This window comes from Phyllobates terribilis, unplaced genomic scaffold (genome assembly GCF_046119375.1).
Source record: "Phyllobates terribilis strain yellow unplaced genomic scaffold, ASM4611937v1 Scaffold_12__6_contigs__length_324123572, whole genome shotgun sequence".
NCBI lineage: Eukaryota > Metazoa > Chordata > Amphibia > Anura > Dendrobatidae > Phyllobates > Phyllobates terribilis.
The window spans coordinates 163,158,300-163,181,338 of NW_027362772.1; the positions used below are offsets into that span (position 1 = coordinate 163,158,300).

Genomic DNA, 23,039 nt, shown 5'->3' on the forward strand with positions numbered 1-23,039 from the left:
TACCGTACTCAACGACGGCGTCCTCCTGCTCTTTCTTTGGATTCAGTTTCTGTTTCAGACCCGTCCGGTTCCTCTTGCTCCTCCTCACACCGCAGCTCCTCCTCCGTCAGGCGATGCACATGGAGGGCGTAGGGTCCTTTGGCACACTTGTGCCGGGTGAAGGTGACCTCGTCCCCTAGATACAGGTCACGACCTCTGTGTCCCTCCGGCAGATGGCTTTCTACGTCTCTGCGGGTCACAAAGGCGTCGCCGGGGGTATGATGGTCTCTAATGAAGCCCCACCCATGCTGCAGGTTGAACTTAATCACAGTCCCGATGGTGCGGGGACCATGAGCTGCACGGGGGTTCCTCCGGGTCCGGCTCTTCTGTTCAGCGCTCTGTATTTGCAGCCGCTGCTCACGGACCCGCCTCTCTCTCCTTTCCCTGTCAAAGACTTCCAACTGCTGGCGGCAGCACTCCGCACGCTCAGCTGCGGCTGCCCTTGTTTCCTGAGTGAACCCCATGAGGTCTCCTCCGGTGGGGTCCCACTCGAACTGCGCTTCTTCCAGCGGGAGCGGGGTCATCTTGACAGGCGCCGGAGGCGGTATCAGGGGCTCATCCAGAGGCCGTTCCCTCCGGAGTCGGGGATTGACGAACTCCGGAGGCCACACAAAGGGCTGCCCATCCGGGCACGTATGCTGGGCGAACAGGTCTTCACCCAGGTGCGGCGCTCTAGAGGTTGAGGGCGCTGTGGTGGTAGCGGCGCCCAGGTTTACCAGGCCTTGCGACCAGGCTTGGGGCACCCTGAATGTGAAGGGCACCGTGAAGACGGCGGCGCCCGGGTGTTCCTGGCCTTTCGACCAGGCCGGCGGCTCGGCAGAGGTGGAGGGCGCTGTTGGTACTGCGGCGCCCGGGGGCACTCGGCCTTGCGACCAGGCCGGTGGCTTCTCCTGCTTGGCCGCGCTCTGGATTGAGGCACGTGACATAGCAGGGGGCGTGGCCGCGGCTCCGGCCGCTTGAGGCCTAGCTTGGAGCGATGACGCAGCGGCTACGGGAACGGTGAGTGGGGCTTCGGGCTCTGCGACGGGGAGCTGGGGCAGGTTTACGGCTTCTGGGCACGGGATGCTGTCGTCCCCATTACCTGCCTTCATCTCTTCGGCTCCCTCCGCGGCGCCGTCTCCGGCCGTCGTCCCTCCTTCGCCGTCCTCAGAGGTGGACTTGCTCCCCGCTGCGGGTGGCATGCTTCGCTGGCGGGCTCCGGCTTGCTGGGCCATCTCTCGAGTCCACTCCGCCAGTGTTTCCTGCTGCACCCGGGCCATCCTCCGTGCGAGGCCCTCCAACGCGGTCTGTGCACGCTCCCGATCTCCGGGGAGCTGCGCCAGGATCTCCAGCAGGCCTTCTGGAGTGGCGACCTGCAACAGGCTCCTGACCACTGGGTCGGTGCTACCTGCCTCTCCCTCCATCTCCGGGTGTGTTCTCTCTGGACTCTCCTCCAGACTTCTTGTCTCCGGGTGCGCTCTCTCCAGACTGCTCCAGGCGACACCCATCTTTGTTCTCTTGTTCTGTCTCCGCCCACATTGAGGGTGGTCCCGGGGCAACTTAGTGATTGTCAGTTCCAGGGGCAGTTCTCTTACGCTGATGGACACTTCCAGCATCACAGTCTCTGTTGGTGGGCGCGGTTTCCGCTTTTGGCGCCATTCTTCGACCTGGCCCACGATGGGAGGTGGCCTCTTGCCACCCTATGGCACGCCCATAATGGCGTCCGCTCTTCCAAGGCGGGAAATCTTTGGAAATGGCGGGAAAAAGCTGCAAATGGCGGACAACCGGCGGGAAACGACCTGTGATGGGGTCCGTTGGCGGGGACCATCCGGAACCGGCGGGAGACTTCTTTTTGAGGTAACGGTGAACTTTTCTTCAGGCACGCAGTACCCGGTTGTTGCGGGCACGTTATCCTGCCGACTACGCCAAAGTTGACGCGCCCCCTGGGCCAGTGCTGTTAGGGATACCCGGAGCCGGATCAGATGGGGGTTGTAGTCTCCGAGTGGCTGTGACCCGGTCCGTGCCCAGGGTGTCAAACTCAGTGTGTGGCAGTCCTTATAGATGTTACTAGATGTTCTTTTATGTCGACTACGCCACCCGTTGATTTGCGGTCAAAAGGCCGCCGCTGCAGCAGGGTCCGCTGAGGCTGTTGGTATGTGTGCAGCTTTGGTAGTATAACCCCCAACGGGAGGGGTATAGCCTCAGGGGGTCAGCCGTGGAGGATGGTGGTTGTGAAGGTGCAGCAAAGAGACTCAGAGGCATAAAATGCAGTTCCAGGGTTTTACTTACTGGTGTTGCTCGGGTCACTGTGTACAGCAGTGACCACCCGAGCCGTGCTGCGTCCACCAGGTCCTGGACTCGGTCAACTCCCAGGCAACTCCGGAGTGTGGTCCTGAGCTCCTTTCTGACTCTCCCTTCTTCTGGCCGTTCCCACCAGGGTTCCACCTAAGTCCGGCTCCCTCGGGCCTCTTGGTGGTAAACCCTTGTCTCTGGGTTCCCTGACCCTATTCTTGGTCTGCCTTCCGGGTGGATTTAGTGGGTGGTCGTGGCAGATCCTGCCCACGACCTCCGGTCTCTGGCTGAGGATTAGTGCTGTAGCCTCCACCAGCTTGGGATCCGGTACCCTGTTGCCGACCCTTCACCCTATTAGCTCTCTTATGGGCTCTTGGGGTCCCCTCTTCCTGCGCCTCTGGGTCCCTCTTCCTTCTCCTCTGCTCTGCTTCTCAGGCTCTCAGACAGACTGTCTGACTGGCTGACTGTGGCTGACTGACTGACCCTGATCTAAGATGGTGCCCACCTTATATACTCCCTCTATGTGTGAGCTCAGGTGACCAGCACCCAATGAGCTCCTAGCTTTACCCAGGCTGCTCCCCCTATCTGCCCCTACACTACTGGGATGTTCCACCCCCCCTCCCACTCCAGCCAAGGACAGACTCGGTCGTACCTGCACATTTATTAAGTGGGAGTACCGTCGGTCTGTCCCCCGGAAATGGGATGTGTGTAGTGCATGCAGCCTACTAGCTCAGTTCCACACTCCATCCTTACCCGGGAGTGGAATACCACACCTCTGGGTTGAGGTGCAATACCCCTGTAGCAGCCGAATCCTCAGGGTGCTACATTCCCCCCTGGTAAATCACAGCACGTCCTCGGGCTGTAAAAGAATAAACATCCAAAAACATACAATTTTTTTTTTTTCATAAACATCAACATATAAAACATCATATATATTATCATCAGTAATAAACTTTTCATATAAAACTTTTCATAAATAACATTCTTGCTTCTGGTTCCTCCGGTCACTGTGCAACTTGTGACTGGGTAAAGTGCGACAGTCTCTCTTGAAAGAAAACAGTTTCCTATAAAACCGGTAGAGGGCGCCTTAGGAAGCGCAACTATATACAAATGGGATATGGCCGCTCTCAGTCCTCGACCAGTGGGATTAAGGACGGCTGTTCACAGTCCTCAGCCTGTTAAGGGATGGGGACACACGGGTACAGTTCACTCTTTTGTCCCAACGGGGAACATATTTTAAGCAGCAACAGTTTTTTTTGGTACCCCTACGGGCAACTATATACAGTCTCTTCTCTACCGTACTCAACGACGGCGTCCTCCTGCTCTTTCTTTGGATTCAGTTTCTGTTTCAGACCCGTCCGGTTCCTCTTGCTCCTCCTCACACCGCAGCTCCTCCTCCGTCAGGCGATGCACATGGAGGGCGTAGGGTCCTTTGGCACACTTGTGCCGGGTGAAGGTGACCTCGTCCCCTAGATACAGGTCACGACCTCTGTGTCCCTCCGGCAGATGGCTTTCTACGTCTCTGCGGGTCACAAAGGCGTCGCCGGGGGTATGATGGTCTCTAATGAAGCCCCACCCATGCTGCAGGTTGAACTTAATCACAGTCCCGATGGTGCGGGGACCATGAGCTGCACGGGGGTTCCTCCGGGTCCGGCTCTTCTGTTCAGCGCTCTGTATTTGCAGCCGCTGCTCACGGACCCGCCTCTCTCTCCTTTCCCTGTCAAAGACTTCCAACTGCTGGCGGCAGCACTCCGCACGCTCAGCTGCGGCTGCCCTTGTTTCCTGAGTGAACCCCATGAGGTCTCCTCCGGTGGGGTCCCACTCGAACTGCGCTTCTTCCAGCGGGAGCGGGGTCATCTTGACAGGCGCCGGAGGCGGTATCAGGGGCTCATCCAGAGGCCGTTCCCTCCGGAGTCGGGGATTGACGAACTCCGGAGGCCACACAAAGGGCTGCCCATCCGGGCACGTATGCTGGGCGAACAGGTCTTCACCCAGGTGCGGCGCTCTAGAGGTTGAGGGCGCTGTGGTGGTAGCGGCGCCCAGGTTTACCAGGCCTTGCGACCAGGCTTGGGGCACCCTGAATGTGAAGGGCACCGTGAAGACGGCGGCGCCCGGGTGTTCCTGGCCTTTCGACCAGGCCGGCGGCTCGGCAGAGGTGGAGGGCGCTGTTGGTACTGCGGCGCCCGGGGGCACTCGGCCTTGCGACCAGGCCGGTGGCTTCTCCTGCTTGGCCGCGCTCTGGATTGAGGCACGTGACATAGCAGGGGGCGTGGCCGCGGCTCCGGCCGCTTGAGGCCTAGCTTGGAGCGATGACGCAGCGGCTACGGGAACGGTGAGTGGGGCTTCGGGCTCTGCGACGGGGAGCTGGGGCAGGTTTACGGCTTCTGGGCACGGGATGCTGTCGTCCCCATTACCTGCCTTCATCTCTTCGGCTCCCTCCGCGGCGCCGTCTCCGGCCGTCGTCCCTCCTTCGCCGTCCTCAGAGGTGGACTTGCTCCCCGCTGCGGGTGGCATGCTTCGCTGGCGGTCTCCGGCTTGCTGGGCCATCTCTCGAGTCCACTCCGCCAGTGTTTCCTGCTGCACCCGGGCCATCCTCCGTGCGAGGCCCTCCAACGCGGTCTGTGCACGCTCCCGATCTCCGGGGAGCTGCGCCAGGATCTCCAGCAGGCCTTCTGGAGTGGCGACCTGCAACAGGCTCCTGACCACTGGGTCGGTGCTACCTGCCTCTCCCTCCATCTCCGGGTGTGTTCTCTCTGGACTCTCCTCCAGACTTCTTGTCTCCGGGTGCGCTCTCTCCAGACTGCTCCAGGCGACACCCATCTTTGTTCTCTTGTTCTGTCTCCGCCCACATTGAGGGTGGTCCCGGGGCAACTTAGTGATTGTCAGTTCCAGGGGCAGTTCTCTTACGCTGATGGACACTTCCAGCATCACAGTCTCTGTTGGTGGGCGCGGTTTCCGCTTTTGGCGCCATTCTTCGACCTGGCCCACGATGGGAGGTGGCCTCTTGCCACCCTATGGCACGCCCATAATGGCGTCCGCTCTTCCAAGGCGGGAAATCTTTGGAAATGGCGGGAAAAAGCTGCAAATGGCGGACAACCGGCGGGAAACGACCTGTGATGGGGTCCGTTGGCGGGGACCATCCGGAACCGGCGGGAGACTTCTTTTTGAGGTAACGGTGAACTTTTCTTCAGGCACGCAGTACCCGGTTGTTGCGGGCACGTTATCCTGCCGACTACGCCAAAGTTGACGCGCCCCCTGGGCCAGTGCTGTTAGGGATACCCGGAGCCGGATCAGATGGGGGTTGTAGTCTCCGAGTGGCTGTGACCCGGTCCGTGCCCAGGGTGTCAAACTCAGTGTGTGGCAGTCCTTATAGATGTTACTAGATGTTCTTTTATGTCGACTACGCCACCCGTTGATTTGCGGTCAAAAGGCCGCCGCTGCAGCAGGGTCCGCTGAGGCTGTTGGTATGTGTGCAGCTTTGGTAGTATAACCCCCAACGGGAGGGGTATAGCCTCAGGGGGTCAGCCGTGGAGGATGGTGGTTGTGAAGGTGCAGCAAAGAGACTCAGAGGCATAAAATGCAGTTCCAGGGTTTTACTTACTGGTGTTGCTCGGGTCACTGTGTACAGCAGTGACCACCCGAGCCGTGCTGCGTCCACCAGGTCCTGGACTCGGTCAACTCCCAGGCAACTCCGGAGTGTGGTCCTGAGCTCCTTTCTGACTCTCCCTTCTTCTGGCCGTTCCCACCAGGGTTCCACCTAAGTCCGGCTCCCTCGGGCCTCTTGGTGGTAAACCCTTGTCTCTGGGTTCCCTGACCCTATTCTTGGTCTGCCTTCCGGGTGGATTTAGTGGGTGGTCGTGGCAGATCCTGCCCACGACCTCCGGTCTCTGGCTGAGGATTAGTGCTGTAGCCTCCACCAGCTTGGGATCCGGTACCCTGTTGCCGACCCTTCACCCTATTAGCTCTCTTATGGGCTCTTGGGGTCCCCTCTTCCTGCGCCTCTGGGTCCCTCTTCCTTCTCCTCTGCTCTGCTTCTCAGGCTCTCAGACAGACTGTCTGACTGGCTGACTGTGGCTGACTGACTGACCCTGATCTAAGATGGTGCCCACCTTATATACTCCCTCTATGTGTGAGCTCAGGTGACCAGCACCCAATGAGCTCCTAGCTTTACCCAGGCTGCTCCCCCTATCTGCCCCTACACTACTGGGATGTTCCACCCCCCCTCCCACTCCAGCCAAGGACAGACTCGGTCGTACCTGCACATTTATTAAGTGGGAGTACCGTCGGTCTGTCCCCCGGAAATGGGATGTGTGTAGTGCATGCAGCCTACTAGCTCAGTTCCACACTCCATCCTTACCCGGGAGTGGAATACCACACCTCTGGGTTGAGGTGCAATACCCCTGTAGCAGCCGAATCCTCAGGGTGCTACAATACACACAATGATGTCAAAGTACAGAGAAAATAAACACAGTGATGTCACAGTACATGAATAATACTCACAGTGATGTCACAGTACAGGGATAATAAACACAGTGATGCCACAGTACAGGGATAATAAATACAGTGATGTCACAGTACAAGGATTATAAACACAGTGATATAACAGCACAGGGATAATACACACAGTGATGTCACAGTACAGAGATAATAAACACATTGATGTCACAGTACAGGGATAACAAACACAATGAGGTCAAAGTACAGGGATAATAAACACAGTGAGGTCAAAGTACAGGCATAGTGCACACAGTGATGTCACAGTATAGGGATAATAAACATAATGATGTCACAGAACAGAGATAATAAATACAGTGTTGTCACAGTACAGGGATAATAAACAGTGATGTCACAGTACAGGGATAATACACACAGTGATGTCACAATACAGGGATAATACACACAGTGATGTCACAGTACAGGGATAATACACACAGTGATGTCACAATACAGGGATAATACACAGAGTAATGTCTCAGTGCAGAGATAATAAACACAGTGATGTCACAGAACAGGGATAATAGACATAGTGATGTCACAGTACAGGTATAATAGACAGTGATATCACAGTACAGGGATTGTACACACAGTGATGTCACAGTACAGGGAAAATAGACACAGTGATGTCACAGTACATGGATAATACACACAGTGATGTCACAGTACAGGGATAGTAAACACAGTGATGTCACAGTACAGAGATAATAAACACAGTGATATAACAGCACAGGGATAATACAAACAGTGATGTCACAGTACAGAGATAATAAACACAGTGATGGCAGAGTACAGGGATAATAAACACAATGAGGTCACAGTACAGAGATAATAAACACAGTGATGTCAAAGTACAGGCAGAATGCACACAGTGATGTCACAGTATAGGGATAATAAACACATTGATGTCACAGTACAGAGATAATACAGGGATGTTACAGTACAGTCATAATACACACATCGATGTCAGTGTACAGGAATAATAAACAGTGATGTCATAGTACAGGGATAATACACATAGTGATGTCACAGTACAGGGATAATAAACACAGTAATATCACAGTACGAGATAATAAACACAGTGATGTCACAGTACAGGGATACTAAACACAGTCATGTCACAGTACAGGGATAATAAACACAGTGATATCATAATACAGGCATAATACACTGTCATGTAACAGTACAGGGAAAATAAACACAGTGAGGTCACAGTACAGAGATAATACATACAATGATGTCACAGTACAGGGATAATACACACAATGAAGTCACATTACAGGGATAATAAACACAGTGATGTCACAGTACAGGGATAATAAACACAGTGATGTCACAGTACAGAGATAATACACACAATGATGTCACAGTTTAGGGGTAATATACACAGTGAAGTCACAGCACAGGGATAATACAGAGTGATGTCACTGTACAGGGATATTACACACACTGATGTTACAGTATAGAGATAGTAAACACAGTGATTTCACGGTACAGCGATAATACACATAGTGATGTCACCGTACAGGGATAGTAAACACAGTGATGTCACAATACAGAGATAATACACAGTTTTGCCACAGTACTGGTATAATAAACAAAGTGATGTCACAGTACAGGGATAATACGCACAGTGATGTCACAGTAGAGGGATAATACACACAGTAATTTCACAGTATAGGGATAATACACACAGTGATCTCACCGTACAGGGATAATAAACACTGTGATTTCACTGTGCAAGGATAATAGACACAGTGATTTCACAGTACAGAGATAATAAACACAGTGATGTCACAGTACAGAGATAATAAACAGTGATGTCACAGTACAGGGATAATAAAAACAGTTATGTCACAATACAGGGATAATACACATAGTAATGTCACAGTGCAGAGATAATAAACACAGTGATGTCGCAGAACAGGGATAATAAACATAGTGATGTCACAGTACAGGGATAATAGACACAGTAATATCACAGTACATGGATTATACACACAGTGATGTCATAGTACAGAGATAATACACACAATGATGTCACAGTACAGGGATAATTCACACAATGATGTCACAGTACAGAGAAAATAAACACAGTGATGTCACAGTACATGGATAATACTCACAGTGATGTCACAGTACAGGGATAATAAACACAGTGATGCCACAGTACAGGGATAATAAATACAGTGATGTCACAGTACAAGGATTAAAAACACAGTGATATAACAGCACAGGGATAATACACACAGTGATGTCACAGTACAGAGATAATAAACACAGTGATGTCACAGTACAGGGATAACAAACACAATGAGGTCAAAGTACAGGGATAATAAACACAGTGATGTCAAAGTACAGGCATAATGCACACAGTGATGTCACAGTATAGGGATAATAAACATAATGATGTCACAGAACAGAGATAATAAATACAGTGTTGTCACAGTACAGGGATAATAAGCACAGTGATGTCACAGTACAGGAATAATAAATACAGTGATGTCAGAGTACAAGGATAATAAACACAGTGATGTCACAGTACAGAAATAGTACACACAGTGATGTCACAGTACAAACATAATATAGACAGTGATGTCACAGTACATGGATAATACACACAGTGATGTCACAGGACAGAGATAATACATACAGTGATGTCACAGTACAAGGATAATAAACACAGTGATGTCACAGTGCAGAGATAATAAACACAATGATGTCACAGTACAGGGATGATAAACACACAGTGTTGTCACAGTATAGGAATAATATACACAGTGATGTCACAGTACATGGATAATACACACAATGATGTCATAGTACAGGGATAATACACAGTGATGTCACAGTACAGGGATAATTCACACAGTGATGACACAGTACAGGGATAATTCTCACAGTGATGTCACCGTACCGGGATAATAAACACAGTGATGTCACAATACAGAGATAATGCACACAGTGATTTCACAGTGCAGTGATAATAAACACAGTGATGTCACAGTACAGGGATAATAAACACATTGATGTCACAGTACAGAGATAATAAATACAAGGATGTTACAGTACAGGCATAATACACATAGTGATGTCACAGTACAGGGATAATAAACAGTGATATCACAGTACAGAGATAATACACACAGTGATGTCACAGTACAGAGATAATAAACACAGTGATGTTACAGTACAGCTATAATACACACAGTGATGTCACCGTACAGGGATAGTAAACACAGTGATGTCACAGTACAGGGATAATAAACACAGTGAGGTCACAGTACAGGGATAATAAACACAGTGATGTCACAGTACAGGGATAATAAACACATTGATTTCACAGTACAGAGATAATAAATACAGTGATGTTACAGTACAGGCATAATACACACAGCGATGTCACAGTATAGGAATAATAAACAGTGATGTCATATTACAGGGATAATACACATAGTGATGTCCCAGTACAGGGATAATAAACACAGTGATGTCACAGTACAGAGATAATTCACACAGTGATGTCACTGAACAGGGATAATACAGACAGTGATGTCAAAGTACAGAGATAATACACACAGTGATGTCTCAGTAAAGGGATACTAAACACAGTCATGTCACAGTACAGGGATAATAAACACAGTAATGTCACAATACAGGGATAATACACACAGTGATGTCACAGTACAGGTATCTTACACAGTGATGTCACAGTACAGGGATAATAAACACAGTGATGTCACAGTACAGGGATAATACACACAGTGATGTCACAGTACAGGTATATTACACAGTGATGTCACAGTACAGGGATAATAAACACAGTGATGTCACAATACAGAGGTAATACGCACAATGATGTCACAGTACAGAGATAATACACACAATGATGTCACAGTTTAGGGATAATATACACAGTGATGTCGCAGTACAGGGATAATACACAGTGATGTCACTGTACAGGTAAAATTCACACAGTGATGTCACAGTACAGAGATAATAAACACAGTGATGTCACAGTACAGAAATAGTACACACAGTGATGTCACAGTACAGAGATAATATAGACAGTGATGTCACAGTATAGGGATAATAAACACAATGATGTCACAGTACAGAGATAATAAACACAGTGATGTCACAGTACAGGGATAATAAGCACAGCGATGTCTAAGTACAGGAATAATAAATACAGTGATGGCAGAGTACAAGGATAATAAACACAGTGATGTAACAGTACAGAAATAGTACACACAGTGATGTCACAGTACAGAGATAATATAGACAGTGATGTCACAGTACATGGATAATACACACAGTGATGTCACAGGACAGAGATAATACACACAGTGAATTCACAATACAGGGATAATACACACATTGATGTCACAGTGCAGAGATAATAAACACAGTGATGTCACAGTACAGGGATAATAAACACAAAGTGTTGTCACAGAACTGGAATAATATCCACAGTGATGTCTCAGTGCAGGGATAACACAGACAGTGATGTCACAGTACAGAGATAATAAGCACATTGATTTCACAGTACAGAGATAATAAATACAGTGATGTTACAGTACAGGCATAATACACACAGCGATGTCACAGTATAGGAATAATAAACAGTGATGTCATATTACAGGGATAATACACATAGTGATGTACCAGTACAGGGATAATAAACACAGTGATGTCACAGTACAGAGATAATACACACAGTGATGTCACTGTACAGGGATAATACAGACAGTGATGTCAAAGTACAGAGATAATACACACAGTGATGTCTCAGTACAGGGATACTAAACACAGTCATGTCACAGTACAGGGATAATAAACACAGTAATGTCACAATACAGGGATAATACACACAGTGATGTCACAGTACAGGTACATTACACAGTGATGTCACAGTACAGGGATAATAAACACAGTGATGTCACAGTACAGGGATAATACACACAGTGATGTCACAGTACAGCTATATTACACAGTGATGTCAGAGTACAGGGATAATAAACACAGTGATGTCACAATACAGAGGTAATACGCACAATGATGACACAGTAGAGAGATAATACACACAATGATGTCACAGTTTAGGGGTAATATACACAGTGATGTCGCAGTACAGGGATAATACACACTGATGTCACTGTACAGGGAAAATTCACACAGTGATGTCACAGTACAGAGATAATAAACACAGTGATGTCACAGTTCATGGATAATACACACAGTGATGTCACCGTAAAGGGATAGTAAACACAGTGATGTCACAATACAGAGATAATACACACAGTGTTGCCACAGTACAGGGATAATAAACACAGTGATGTCACAGTACAGGGATAATACACACAGTGAATTCACAGTACAGGGATAATAGACACAGTGATGTCACAGTAGAGGGATAATAAACACAGTGATGTCAAAGTACAGGGATAATGCACACAGTGATGTCACAGTATAGGGATAATAAACACAGTGATGTCACAGTACAGAGATAATAAACACAGTGATGTCACAGTACAGGGATAATAAGCACAGTGATGTCACAGTACAGGAATAATAAACACAGTGATGCCACAGTACAAGGATAATAAACACAGTGATGTCACAATACAGAAATAATACACACAGTGATGTCACAGTACAGAGAGAATATAGACATTGATGTCACAGTAAATGGATAATACAAACAGTGATGTCATAGTACAACAATAATACACACAGTGATGTCACAGTGCAGAGATAATAAACACAGTGATGTCACAGTACAGGGATAATAAACACAGAGTGTTGTCACAGAAGAGGAATAATATACACAGTGATGTCACAGTACAGGCATAATACACACAATGATGTCATAGTACAGGGATAATACACAGTGATGTCACAGTACAGGGATAATACACACAGTGATGTCACAGTACAAGGATTATATACACAGTGATGTCACTGTATCGGGAAAATAAACACAGTGATGTCACAATACAGAGATAATACACACAGTGATTTCACAGTGCAGGGATAATAAACACAGTGATGTCACAGTGCAGGGATAATAGACACAGTGATGTCTCATTACAGGGATAATATACACAGTGATGTCACAGTACAGGGATAATAAACAGTGATGTCACTGTACAGTGATAATACACACAGTGATGTCACTGTACAGAGATAATAAACACAGTGATGTCACAGTACAGGGAGAATACACACAGTAATTTCACAGTACAGGGATAATAGACACAGTGATGTCACAGTATAGGGATAATAAACACAGTGATGTCACAGTACAGAGATATTAAACACAGTGATGTCACAGTGCAGGGATTATAAGCACAGTGATATCACAGTACAGGAATAATAAACACAGTGATGTCACAGTACAAGGATAATAAACACAGTGATGTCGCAATACAGAAATAATACACAGTGATGTCACAGTACAGAGAGAATATAGATATTGATGTCACAGTAAATGGATAATACAAACAGTGATGTCACAGTAAAGCAGTAATACACACAGTGATGTCACAGTGCAGAGATATTAAACACAGTGATGTCACAGTACAGGGATAATAAACACAGAGTGTTGTCACAGTAGAGGACTAATATACACAGTCATGTCACAGTACAGGCATAATACACAGAATGATGTCATAGTACAGGGATAATACACAGTGCTGTCACAGTACAGGGATAATACACACAGTGATGTCACAGTACAAGGATTATATACAAAGTGAAGTCACCGTACCGGGAAAATAAACACAGTGATGTCACAATACAGAGATAATACACACAGTGATGTCTCATTACAGGGATAATACACACAGTGATGTCACAGTACAGGGATAATAAACAGTGATGTCACTGTACAGTGATAATACACACAGTGATGTCACTGTACAGAGATAATAAACACAGTGAGGTCACAGTACAGGGATAATACACACAGTGATGTCACCGTACAGGGATAGTATACACAGTGATGTCACAATACCGAGATAATACACGCAGTGTTGCCGCAGTACAGGGATAATAAACACAGTGAAGTTACAGTACAGGGATAATTCACACAGTAATGTAACAGTAGAGGGATAATACACACATTGATTTCACAGTACAGGGATAATACACACAGTGATGTCACCGTACAGGGATAATAAACACAGTGATGTCACCGTACAGTAATAATAGACACAGTGATTTCACAGTACAGAGATAATAAACACAGTGATATCACAGTACAGGGATAATAAACAGTGATGTCACAGTACAGGGATAATACACACAGTGATGTCACAATACAGGGATAATACACGCAGTAATGTCACAGTGCTGAGATAATAAACAAAGTGATGTCACTGAACAGGGATAATAAACATACTGATTTCACAGAATAGGGATAATAGACACAGTGATATCACAGTACAGGGATAATACACACAGTGATGTCACAGTACAGGGATAATAGACACAGTGATGTCACAGTGCAGGGATAATACACACAGTGATGTCACAGTACAGGGATAATACACACAGTGATGTTACAGTACAGGGATAATACACACAGTGATGTCACCGTACAGGGATATTAAACACAGTGATGTCACCGTACAGTAATAATAGACAAAGTGATTTCACAGTACAAAGATAATAAACACAGTGATATCACAGTACAGGGATAATAAACAGTGATGTCACAGTGCAGGGATAATACACACAGTGATGTCACAGTAGAGGGATAATACACACAGTAATGTCACAGTACAGTGATAATAAACACAGTGATATTACAGTACAGGGATAATAAACAGTGATGTCACAGTGCAGGGATAATACACACAGTGATATTACAGCACAGGGATAATACACACTGTGATGTCACAGTACAGAGATAATAAACACAGTGATGTCACAGTACAGGGATAGTAAACACAGTGATGTCAAAGTACAGGGATAATGCACACAGTGGTGTCACAGTATAGGGATATTAAACACAGTGATGTGACAGTACAGAGATAATAAACTCAGTGATGTCACAGTACAGGGATAATAAGCACAGTGATGTCACAGTACAGGAATAATAAACACAGTGATGTCACAGTACAAAGATAATAATCACAGTGATGTCACAGTACAGAAATAATGCACACAGTGATGTCACAGTACAGAGATAATATAGACAGTGATGTCACAGTACATGGATAATACACACAGTGATGTCACAGTACATAGATAATACACACAGTGATGTCACAGTACAGGGATAATACACACAGTGATGTCACAGTGCAGAGGTAATAAACAGTGATGTCACAGTACAGGGATAAAACACTCAGTGATGTCACAATGCAGGGATAATATATACAGTGATGTCACAGTACAGGGATAATAAACACAGTGATGTCACAGTACTTGGATAATACACAGTGATGTCACAGTACAGAGATAGTAAACACAGTGATGTCACAGTACAGGGATAATAAACACAGTGATGTAAGAGTTCAGGGATAATAAACAGTGATGTCACAGTACAGAGATAATACACACAGTGATGTCACAGTACAGGGATAATACACAGTGATGTCACAGTACAGGGATAATAAACACAGTGATGTCACAGTATAGGGATAATACACACAGAGATGTCACAGTACATGGATAATACACACAGTGATGTCACAGTACAGGGATAATACACACAGTGATGTCACAGTACAGGGATAATACACCCAGTGATGTTACAGTACATAGATAATAAACACAGTGATGTCACAGTACAGGGATAATAAACACACAGTGTTGTCACTGTACAGGGAAAATAAACACAGTGATATCACAGTACAGGGATAATAAACACAGTGATGTCGCAGTATAGAGATAATACACACAGTGATGTCACAATACAGGGATAATAAACACAGTGATGTCACAGTACAAGGATAATAAACACAGTGATGTCACAGTACAGGGATAATACACAGTGTCGCCACAGTACAGAGATAATATGCTCAGTGATGTCACAGTACAGGGATAATAAACACAGTGATGTAAGTGTACAGGGATAATAAACACAGTGATGTCAAAGTACAGGGATAATGCACACAGTGATGTCACAGTATAGGGATGTGAAACACAGTGATGTCACAGTACAGAGATAATAAGCACAGTGATGTCACAGTACAAGAGTAATAAACACTGTGATGTCACTTTACAAAGATAATAAACACAGTGATGTCACAGTACAGAAATAATGCACACAGTGATGTCACAGTACAGAGATAATATAGACAGTGATGTCACAGTACATGGATAATACACACAATGATGTCACAGTACATAGATAATACACACAGTGATGTCACAGTGCAGGGATAATACACACAGTGATGTCACAGTGCAGAGGTAATAAACACAGTGACGTCACAGTACAGGAATAATAAACACACAGTGTTGTCACAGTACAGGAATAATAAACACAGTGATGTCACAGTACAGAGATAATAAACACAGTGATGTCTCAGTACAGGGATAATACACACAGTGATGTCACAATGCAGGGATAATAAACACAGTGATGTCACAGTACAGAGATAGTAAACACAGTGATGTCACAGTACAGGGATAATAAACACAGTGATGTAAGAGTTCAAGGATAATAAACACAGTGATGTCACAGTACAGAGATAATACACACAGTGATGTCACAGTACAGGGATAATACACAGTGATTTCACAGTACAGGGATAATAAACACAGTGATGTCACAGTACAGGGATAATACACACAGTGATGTCACAGTAAACGGATAATACACCCAGTGATGTTACAGTACATAGATAATAAACACAGTGATGTCACAGTACAGGGATAATAAACACACAGTGTTGTCACTGTACAGGGATAATAAACACAGTGATATCACAATACAAGGATAATAAACACAGTGATGTCGCAGTATAGAGATAATACACACAGTGATGTCACAATACAGGGATAATAAACACAGTGATGTCACAGTACAAGGATAATAAACACAGTGATGTCACTGTACAGGGATAATACACAGTGACGCCACAGTACAGAGATAATATGCACAGTGATGTCACAGTACAGGGATAATAAACACAGTGATGTAAGGGTACAGGGATAATAAACACAGTGATGTCACAGTACAGAGATAATACACACAGTGATGTCACAGTACAGGGATAATACACAGTGATGTCACAGTACAGGGATAATACACACAGTGATGTCACAGTACAGGGATAATAAACACAGTGATGTCACAGTACAGGGATAATAAACACAGTGATGTCAGAGTACAGAGATAATAAACACAGTGATGTCACAGTACAGGGATAATACACACAGTGATGTCACAGTACAGGAATAATACACACAGTGATGACACAGTACAGGGATAATAAACACAGTGATGTCACAGTACAGGAATCATAGAGACAGTGATGTCACAGTACAGGGATAATATACACAGTGATATTAAACCCAATGATTCGAGTTGATTGAATCCTTTGATATTCTAATTAACCACCTTCGTTGAAATCAATTCAATGCAAATTAAAAGTGCTATTATCCCTCCAATTGCCCTGAAAAGAAGTGTACAGTATGTCACTTTGAGGTCTAGTAGGACTTTACCCTGCCCCTTTCAATCTCTTTAATAAAAATACAGCATTAGTAAAGTCACCTCAACATTTATGGCTATGGGTAAATGAATGGTAACTATTTCTTCACTGTTGTCCTGTCACACACAATTTGTACAATTTCTGGCATTCGCTCCTCATCTCTATTGCTAAGCTCTGAGCGGTGACGTACTCTCGCTATCCAGATTCAACACAATATGGCTGCTGCATTTCTTTCTCCTGCTTTTATACATATTAAGACACTGCCTTCAGATTGGCTGTACTGTATCACGTGATGTGATAGCTGCAAGGCATCATGGGTAAGCCCACAATGGAGGTCATGTGAGCCTTCTCTGGCTGTTTCAGTTTTCTACTATGTGCAAAATCGTGCAAGGAAGGATTCAGTGAATTCCTAAAATTTGCTTATCTCTCACAGCGATGTCACAGTACAGGAATAAGACAGTAACGTCTCAGCACATGGACAATGAACTGGGTGAAACATTAGCACTGGAGTAATAGTAACAATGATGTCACATCATCATACTATAAAGATATATCACATTGTGACACACTAGAATTCTTTTCTATGGAAGTCTAGCTTTTCGAACTTATGCTTCGGAGGGCCTGCAACCTCTCTGCACCCCCAAATTTGGCCAATTATAAAAATTCATTGGAGTTTCTACTATTAATTCCCTTTAAGAATTTATGAATTAGGACCTCCTAACTTAATTTAATTCCATTATCTATGAGAATGCATTGAAATTGAATTGTCTTTTGGGCCTCTTTATAGATTGTGTGGCCTGGTCCTTACATAAGGCACCTTGGTGGCATTTTTGTTGTACCTTTTTTCATGTAAGAAACCTCACCTTTTATTGTAATTGCAGATGCTGGTGATGATGGAAACATATTGAAAGCTTTCAAGAGGTCGTAAGTATCCAATTTATTACCTACCCTAAGTAAATATAATGTGTAAAGGGGTTATCTAAACTTCTTGACAGCCCCTTTAAACACCTACTACTATTTTATGTTTTCTTTTATCGTATTGCTAACTTTTTGTTTCAATCTATTTGCTTCTAGACCCGGTGGAGAAGGAAAGAGAAGAACTGATGCCGGGGAACTTGATTTTAGTGCTCTTCTTAAGAAAACGTAACCAAACATTAATATGCATTCACCATATTGTTATATTCACTATTAATAATAACAAAAGAGTAAAGATCAAAATGGGCCTCCCATTTTGGTGCCAGATTTTACTATACTGAATAGAAGGTCAATGTTTATTTGCCATCTATGTTCATGCCTCAGGGTTCAAGTATGCCATCACTATATGTGACTGCAATCTTGTGAATCCTTACATCGCGTACATTGCGCACTATCAGGATTCTCCAGTGCCAGCACTGGGAGCAGAAACTAGGGAGCAATAGTGCAAATAGGGTGATACCCATGATACAAAGGGTGAATAAACAGGGGGTATAAGCTCACCTTATTTTGTTGCAATTGCAACAATGAATACGCTTGCACAGCTGCTGCATTAGGATAGTAGAAGGAGATGGACTGCTTTCCTGCGCTGCTGTCAATATCCCACAGAGGATAATGGAGAATCAATAAGATAAAAACATTTGTTTATTCTGTGGTGTGGATCTACACTTTTCGAGGTACTCCAACCTCATTCTCATGTAGTCGTTTCCTGAAGATGAGGTTGAAGTACCTCGAAAAACGTAAATCCACACCATAGGCACTGGGAGCAAGCGCATGACCACAAGTATGTGATTTGCACACATGCCGACTAGACATGCGTGGCCTTGTTCAATACAAGTGAATTGAGTGAAGCCAGACACGTCTAGTCGGAATGTGGCTGTAATTATGTAAATCACATACTTGCAGTCACATGACTGCCCGCTCCCAGTGCCGGCACCAGAGAATCCTGACAGCGCACACTGTGCACTCTATGAGGATTGACAAGTCTACAGTCACAGAGTGATTGCAGACTTGAGCCTCAAGCCTTGGCAACTCTTTTAACCCTTGTGTGAAAATCCAAACCCCGATTTGCTAACAAAAAAGACCTTTTCTCCGCAGCCCTAGAACTTATTATCAGAGTGCTCCAAACCCCTAAAGGAAGTATCAGAGGCGTAGCTAGTGGTTCAGCTCAGGGAGAGGGGGAACAAAACATCTGAGTGGGCCCCTAACCAGGTAACCGTGGGTACAACTATGGTGGTGAACCTTGATTGTGGGTATAGAGGAACCTTCAGAGAGGAAAGCATTGTTACTAAAAATGAATCTGTACACCAAGGCCAACACTGATATTACCACCATATGGTGACCAAACCTGCAGACCATACAAGTAATTACAGTGCAGGTATATATAGTAACTTACAGATGACATTCTTTCTGGTGGAGTAATTCATTTTCCCGTCTTTTCCATCTGGCCTAGAAAACATGACAACTTCTTCCAGCCAGGACTCGTCTGCAGAGTTTACAACGAAAACAAATTTGACTGCTGACATTTCCAGTCCTGTTCCCATCTATTCCCGACCTGCACAAACTCCTCATCCTGCTGATACCCCAATACTGAGCTCCTCTTACTGCCCCACATAGTAATACCCACCACTGTGCCCCTTGCAAAGTAATAATGCCTCCATTGTGCCTTCTAGATGGTAAAATTGCTTCCTTGAAAAGATTAATGCATTGTACAAATGCCCTAGAAAAGTGTCCACATTGTGCCCCTTTAATGGTTACAAAACGCTAAGTTTCCCTATAACAATAATGTTTTTTAAGTGCCCACTTGACATTTAATAATGTCCACTGGGTCCCTCAATATACAGCTCCTCTATATACAGTATAGTGGACACATAGCTCCCTTATACAGAGTGTGATGTCCCCACAGCTCCCCTATATACAGTACGAGGGGCCCATAGCTCCGCTATACACAATATAATGCCCCACAACTTCCCTATACACAGTATATTGGGCCCACAGCTATATATACATAGAACCACCGTCAGTACATGAATGCAGCACCAGAACCACTATAGGTAAATGAATGCAGTGCCAGAACCACCTGATCAGTTATGGATTCGTACATTTGTACACAATCAGGACTACGGTCAGTACATTAATCCATTACCAGATCCACTGTCAGTACATGAATCCAACTTCTCCATACTGTGACATCACTTCTCCATATTGTCCCCAAAGCTCTCACCTCTCCATACTGTCCCACCACACATCCCATCTCTACATACTGTTCATAGAATCATAGAATGGTAGAGTTGGAAGGGACCTCCTGGGTCATCTGGTCCAACCCCCTGCTCAAAGTTCCCCCACTTCTCCATATTGTCCCCCACGCTCTCAGCTCTCCATACTGTCCCCCCACGCTCCCATATCTACATACTGTTCCTCTACTTCTCCATACAATCCCCTCACACTCCCACTTCTCCATATGGTCCACACATGCTCACAATTATCCATGCTGTACCCCCTTTTCTCCATTTTGTTCCCTACGCTCCCACCTCTCTATACTGTCCCCCCACTTCTTTAATTGTACACCCACTTCTCCATGCGATCCACCCACGCTCTGATTTCTCCATACCATGCCCCCACCTGTCCACAATGTCCCCCACTTCTCCATATAGTCCCCCCACTCCTCTATATTGTCCCCTACTTCTCCATACTGTGCCCACACTTCTCCATACAATCCCCCCACACTCCCACTTCTCCATATGGTCCTCAGGCATTCCTAATTCTCCATCCTGTTCCCTCATATTGTCCCCTACTCTCCCAACTCTCTATACTGTCTCCTCACTTCTTCATATTGAACACTCATTTCTCTATATGGTCCCCCTATGCTCTCATTTCTCCATATGGCCCCCCACCTCTCCATAATGTCCCCCACTTCTCCACATGGTCCTCCACTCCTCTATATTGTTCCCATGCTCCCTCCTCTCCATACTGTCACAACACTTCTCCATATGGTCCACCCACCCCCATGCTGCTCCATTTTACAGTTTTCCCCACTGCCACATAATAAGCAAGCACAACGCGTCCTTTGACGCTCAGCAGCAGAGTGATGAAGTCAGTAGTGTGCAACCTCTTCACTACACTGCACGTCAGGGGGGGGGGAGATGACGAGCGCTCCCCTACCTCCCAGCGCTGCAGTGTTGCTCAGATTCCATTTTCCGAAGCAATAACAAAGAAATAGAGATAATCAAATCTTATGAAATTCAATTTTGCCAATTTTGATGAATTTTTCTCAAAATGTTAAATTGATGAGCATACATTCGCCACAAATTGCTTGTATTCAAAATGCCCTAAAAACATGTGTAACACTCTGAGGGCTCCTATGACTGTATCCAACCCTTTTAAATCCTTATAATGCAAATACAGTCTTAGTAATTAGTAATATCAAAGTGACCTCACCATATAAATGGATGGTGACCCGGTAGTAACCAAGCACATTTAATAACAGTGCATTGATAGACTTTTTATGTTTCTTTTTTAAATTAAAAGAAAAGTGAAAAAAAAAATATATCCTTTTCATTTGTGATGTGGCAGACAATTTTTGGGTGATTTGTGCGAATTGAATCGTAAGTTGTTTGACTTTGCCGGTACATGTGAATTTTATAAAGTTAGACTGGAATAGGATTTGCATCAAATTAATTCGATCCTGTCTGTAAAGAAATAAAATAAATGAATAAACAAACAAACAATCTATGAAAATACTGTATAAAATGATTTAACCAGTAAATGCTATAAAAAAAATCTCCTTCCCATAAAAATGTAGTAAAAAGCAATATAAAAAAATTGTATCCCAAACTGATACTAATGAAAATAATAGTTGACCACCCAAATAACAAGTCCTCATACAGCTGAAACTTTGAAAAAATAAAAAAGTGAATTTATGGGTCTGGGAAAAAGAACAAAAACAAATTTTTCACAAACATCTGATTTTTTTAGCCATTAAAATATAAAAATAGTTATTCTAGTTTGGAAGTGTCATAATCATACCGACCTGAAGAATTATGTTGCCAGATCATTTTCGCTGTATACTGAATGCTGTAAAATGAAGACCCAAAAAACAATGTAATTTGTAATTTTGTTTTTTTTCACCACTTTACCCTATGTTACAAATCAAAATTATTAGCGAGACGATATGGAAGGAGAAAGGTGTCTAGATGTCTGATAATCCAGTTGTTTTGAAGCTGACCAGGAGTGCACTGACTCCTAATCTTGTCTAGTTTCAGCACAGCACTTACAAGCTAGACAGCAGCTTTGGTCGGTCTCCATAATCCCCTCACAGCATTCCAACGCCGTTTCGCTCCTGCTTCATCAGGGAGACTCAAAATTACACATAGTTCAAAAAACAATCCCTTTTACGGTTATGTCAATGGATAAAAAAAAAGGTATGAATCTAGGAAGAAAGAGAGGACATAAAAATGGTCAAAAAAAAAAAATGTGTCAGTAAGTGGTTAAAGACCCCACATTGTATCACAGGGCAGATTCCCATACCATGCTAGGGAGTGATGTACACTTTAGTAGACTTAAAGGAAATCTGTCAGTAGGATAAACTGTCCT

At 44.9% G+C, this 23,039-nt stretch overlaps 1 protein-coding gene across 1 annotated transcript in view; it reads left to right on the forward strand.

Moving 5' to 3' along the window:
* LOC141172357 (myosin-binding protein C, fast-type-like) overlaps window positions 1-23,039 on the forward strand; it is a 317,409-nt gene that overhangs the window by 229,505 nt on the left and 64,865 nt on the right. Inside the window, exons 8-9 of the mRNA XM_073656475.1 lie at window positions 18,356-18,398; window positions 18,549-18,617. Coding sequence (XP_073512576.1) covers window positions 18,356-18,398; window positions 18,549-18,617 — 112 coding nt within the window. The remainder of the gene's footprint in view (window positions 1-18,355; window positions 18,399-18,548; window positions 18,618-23,039) is intronic.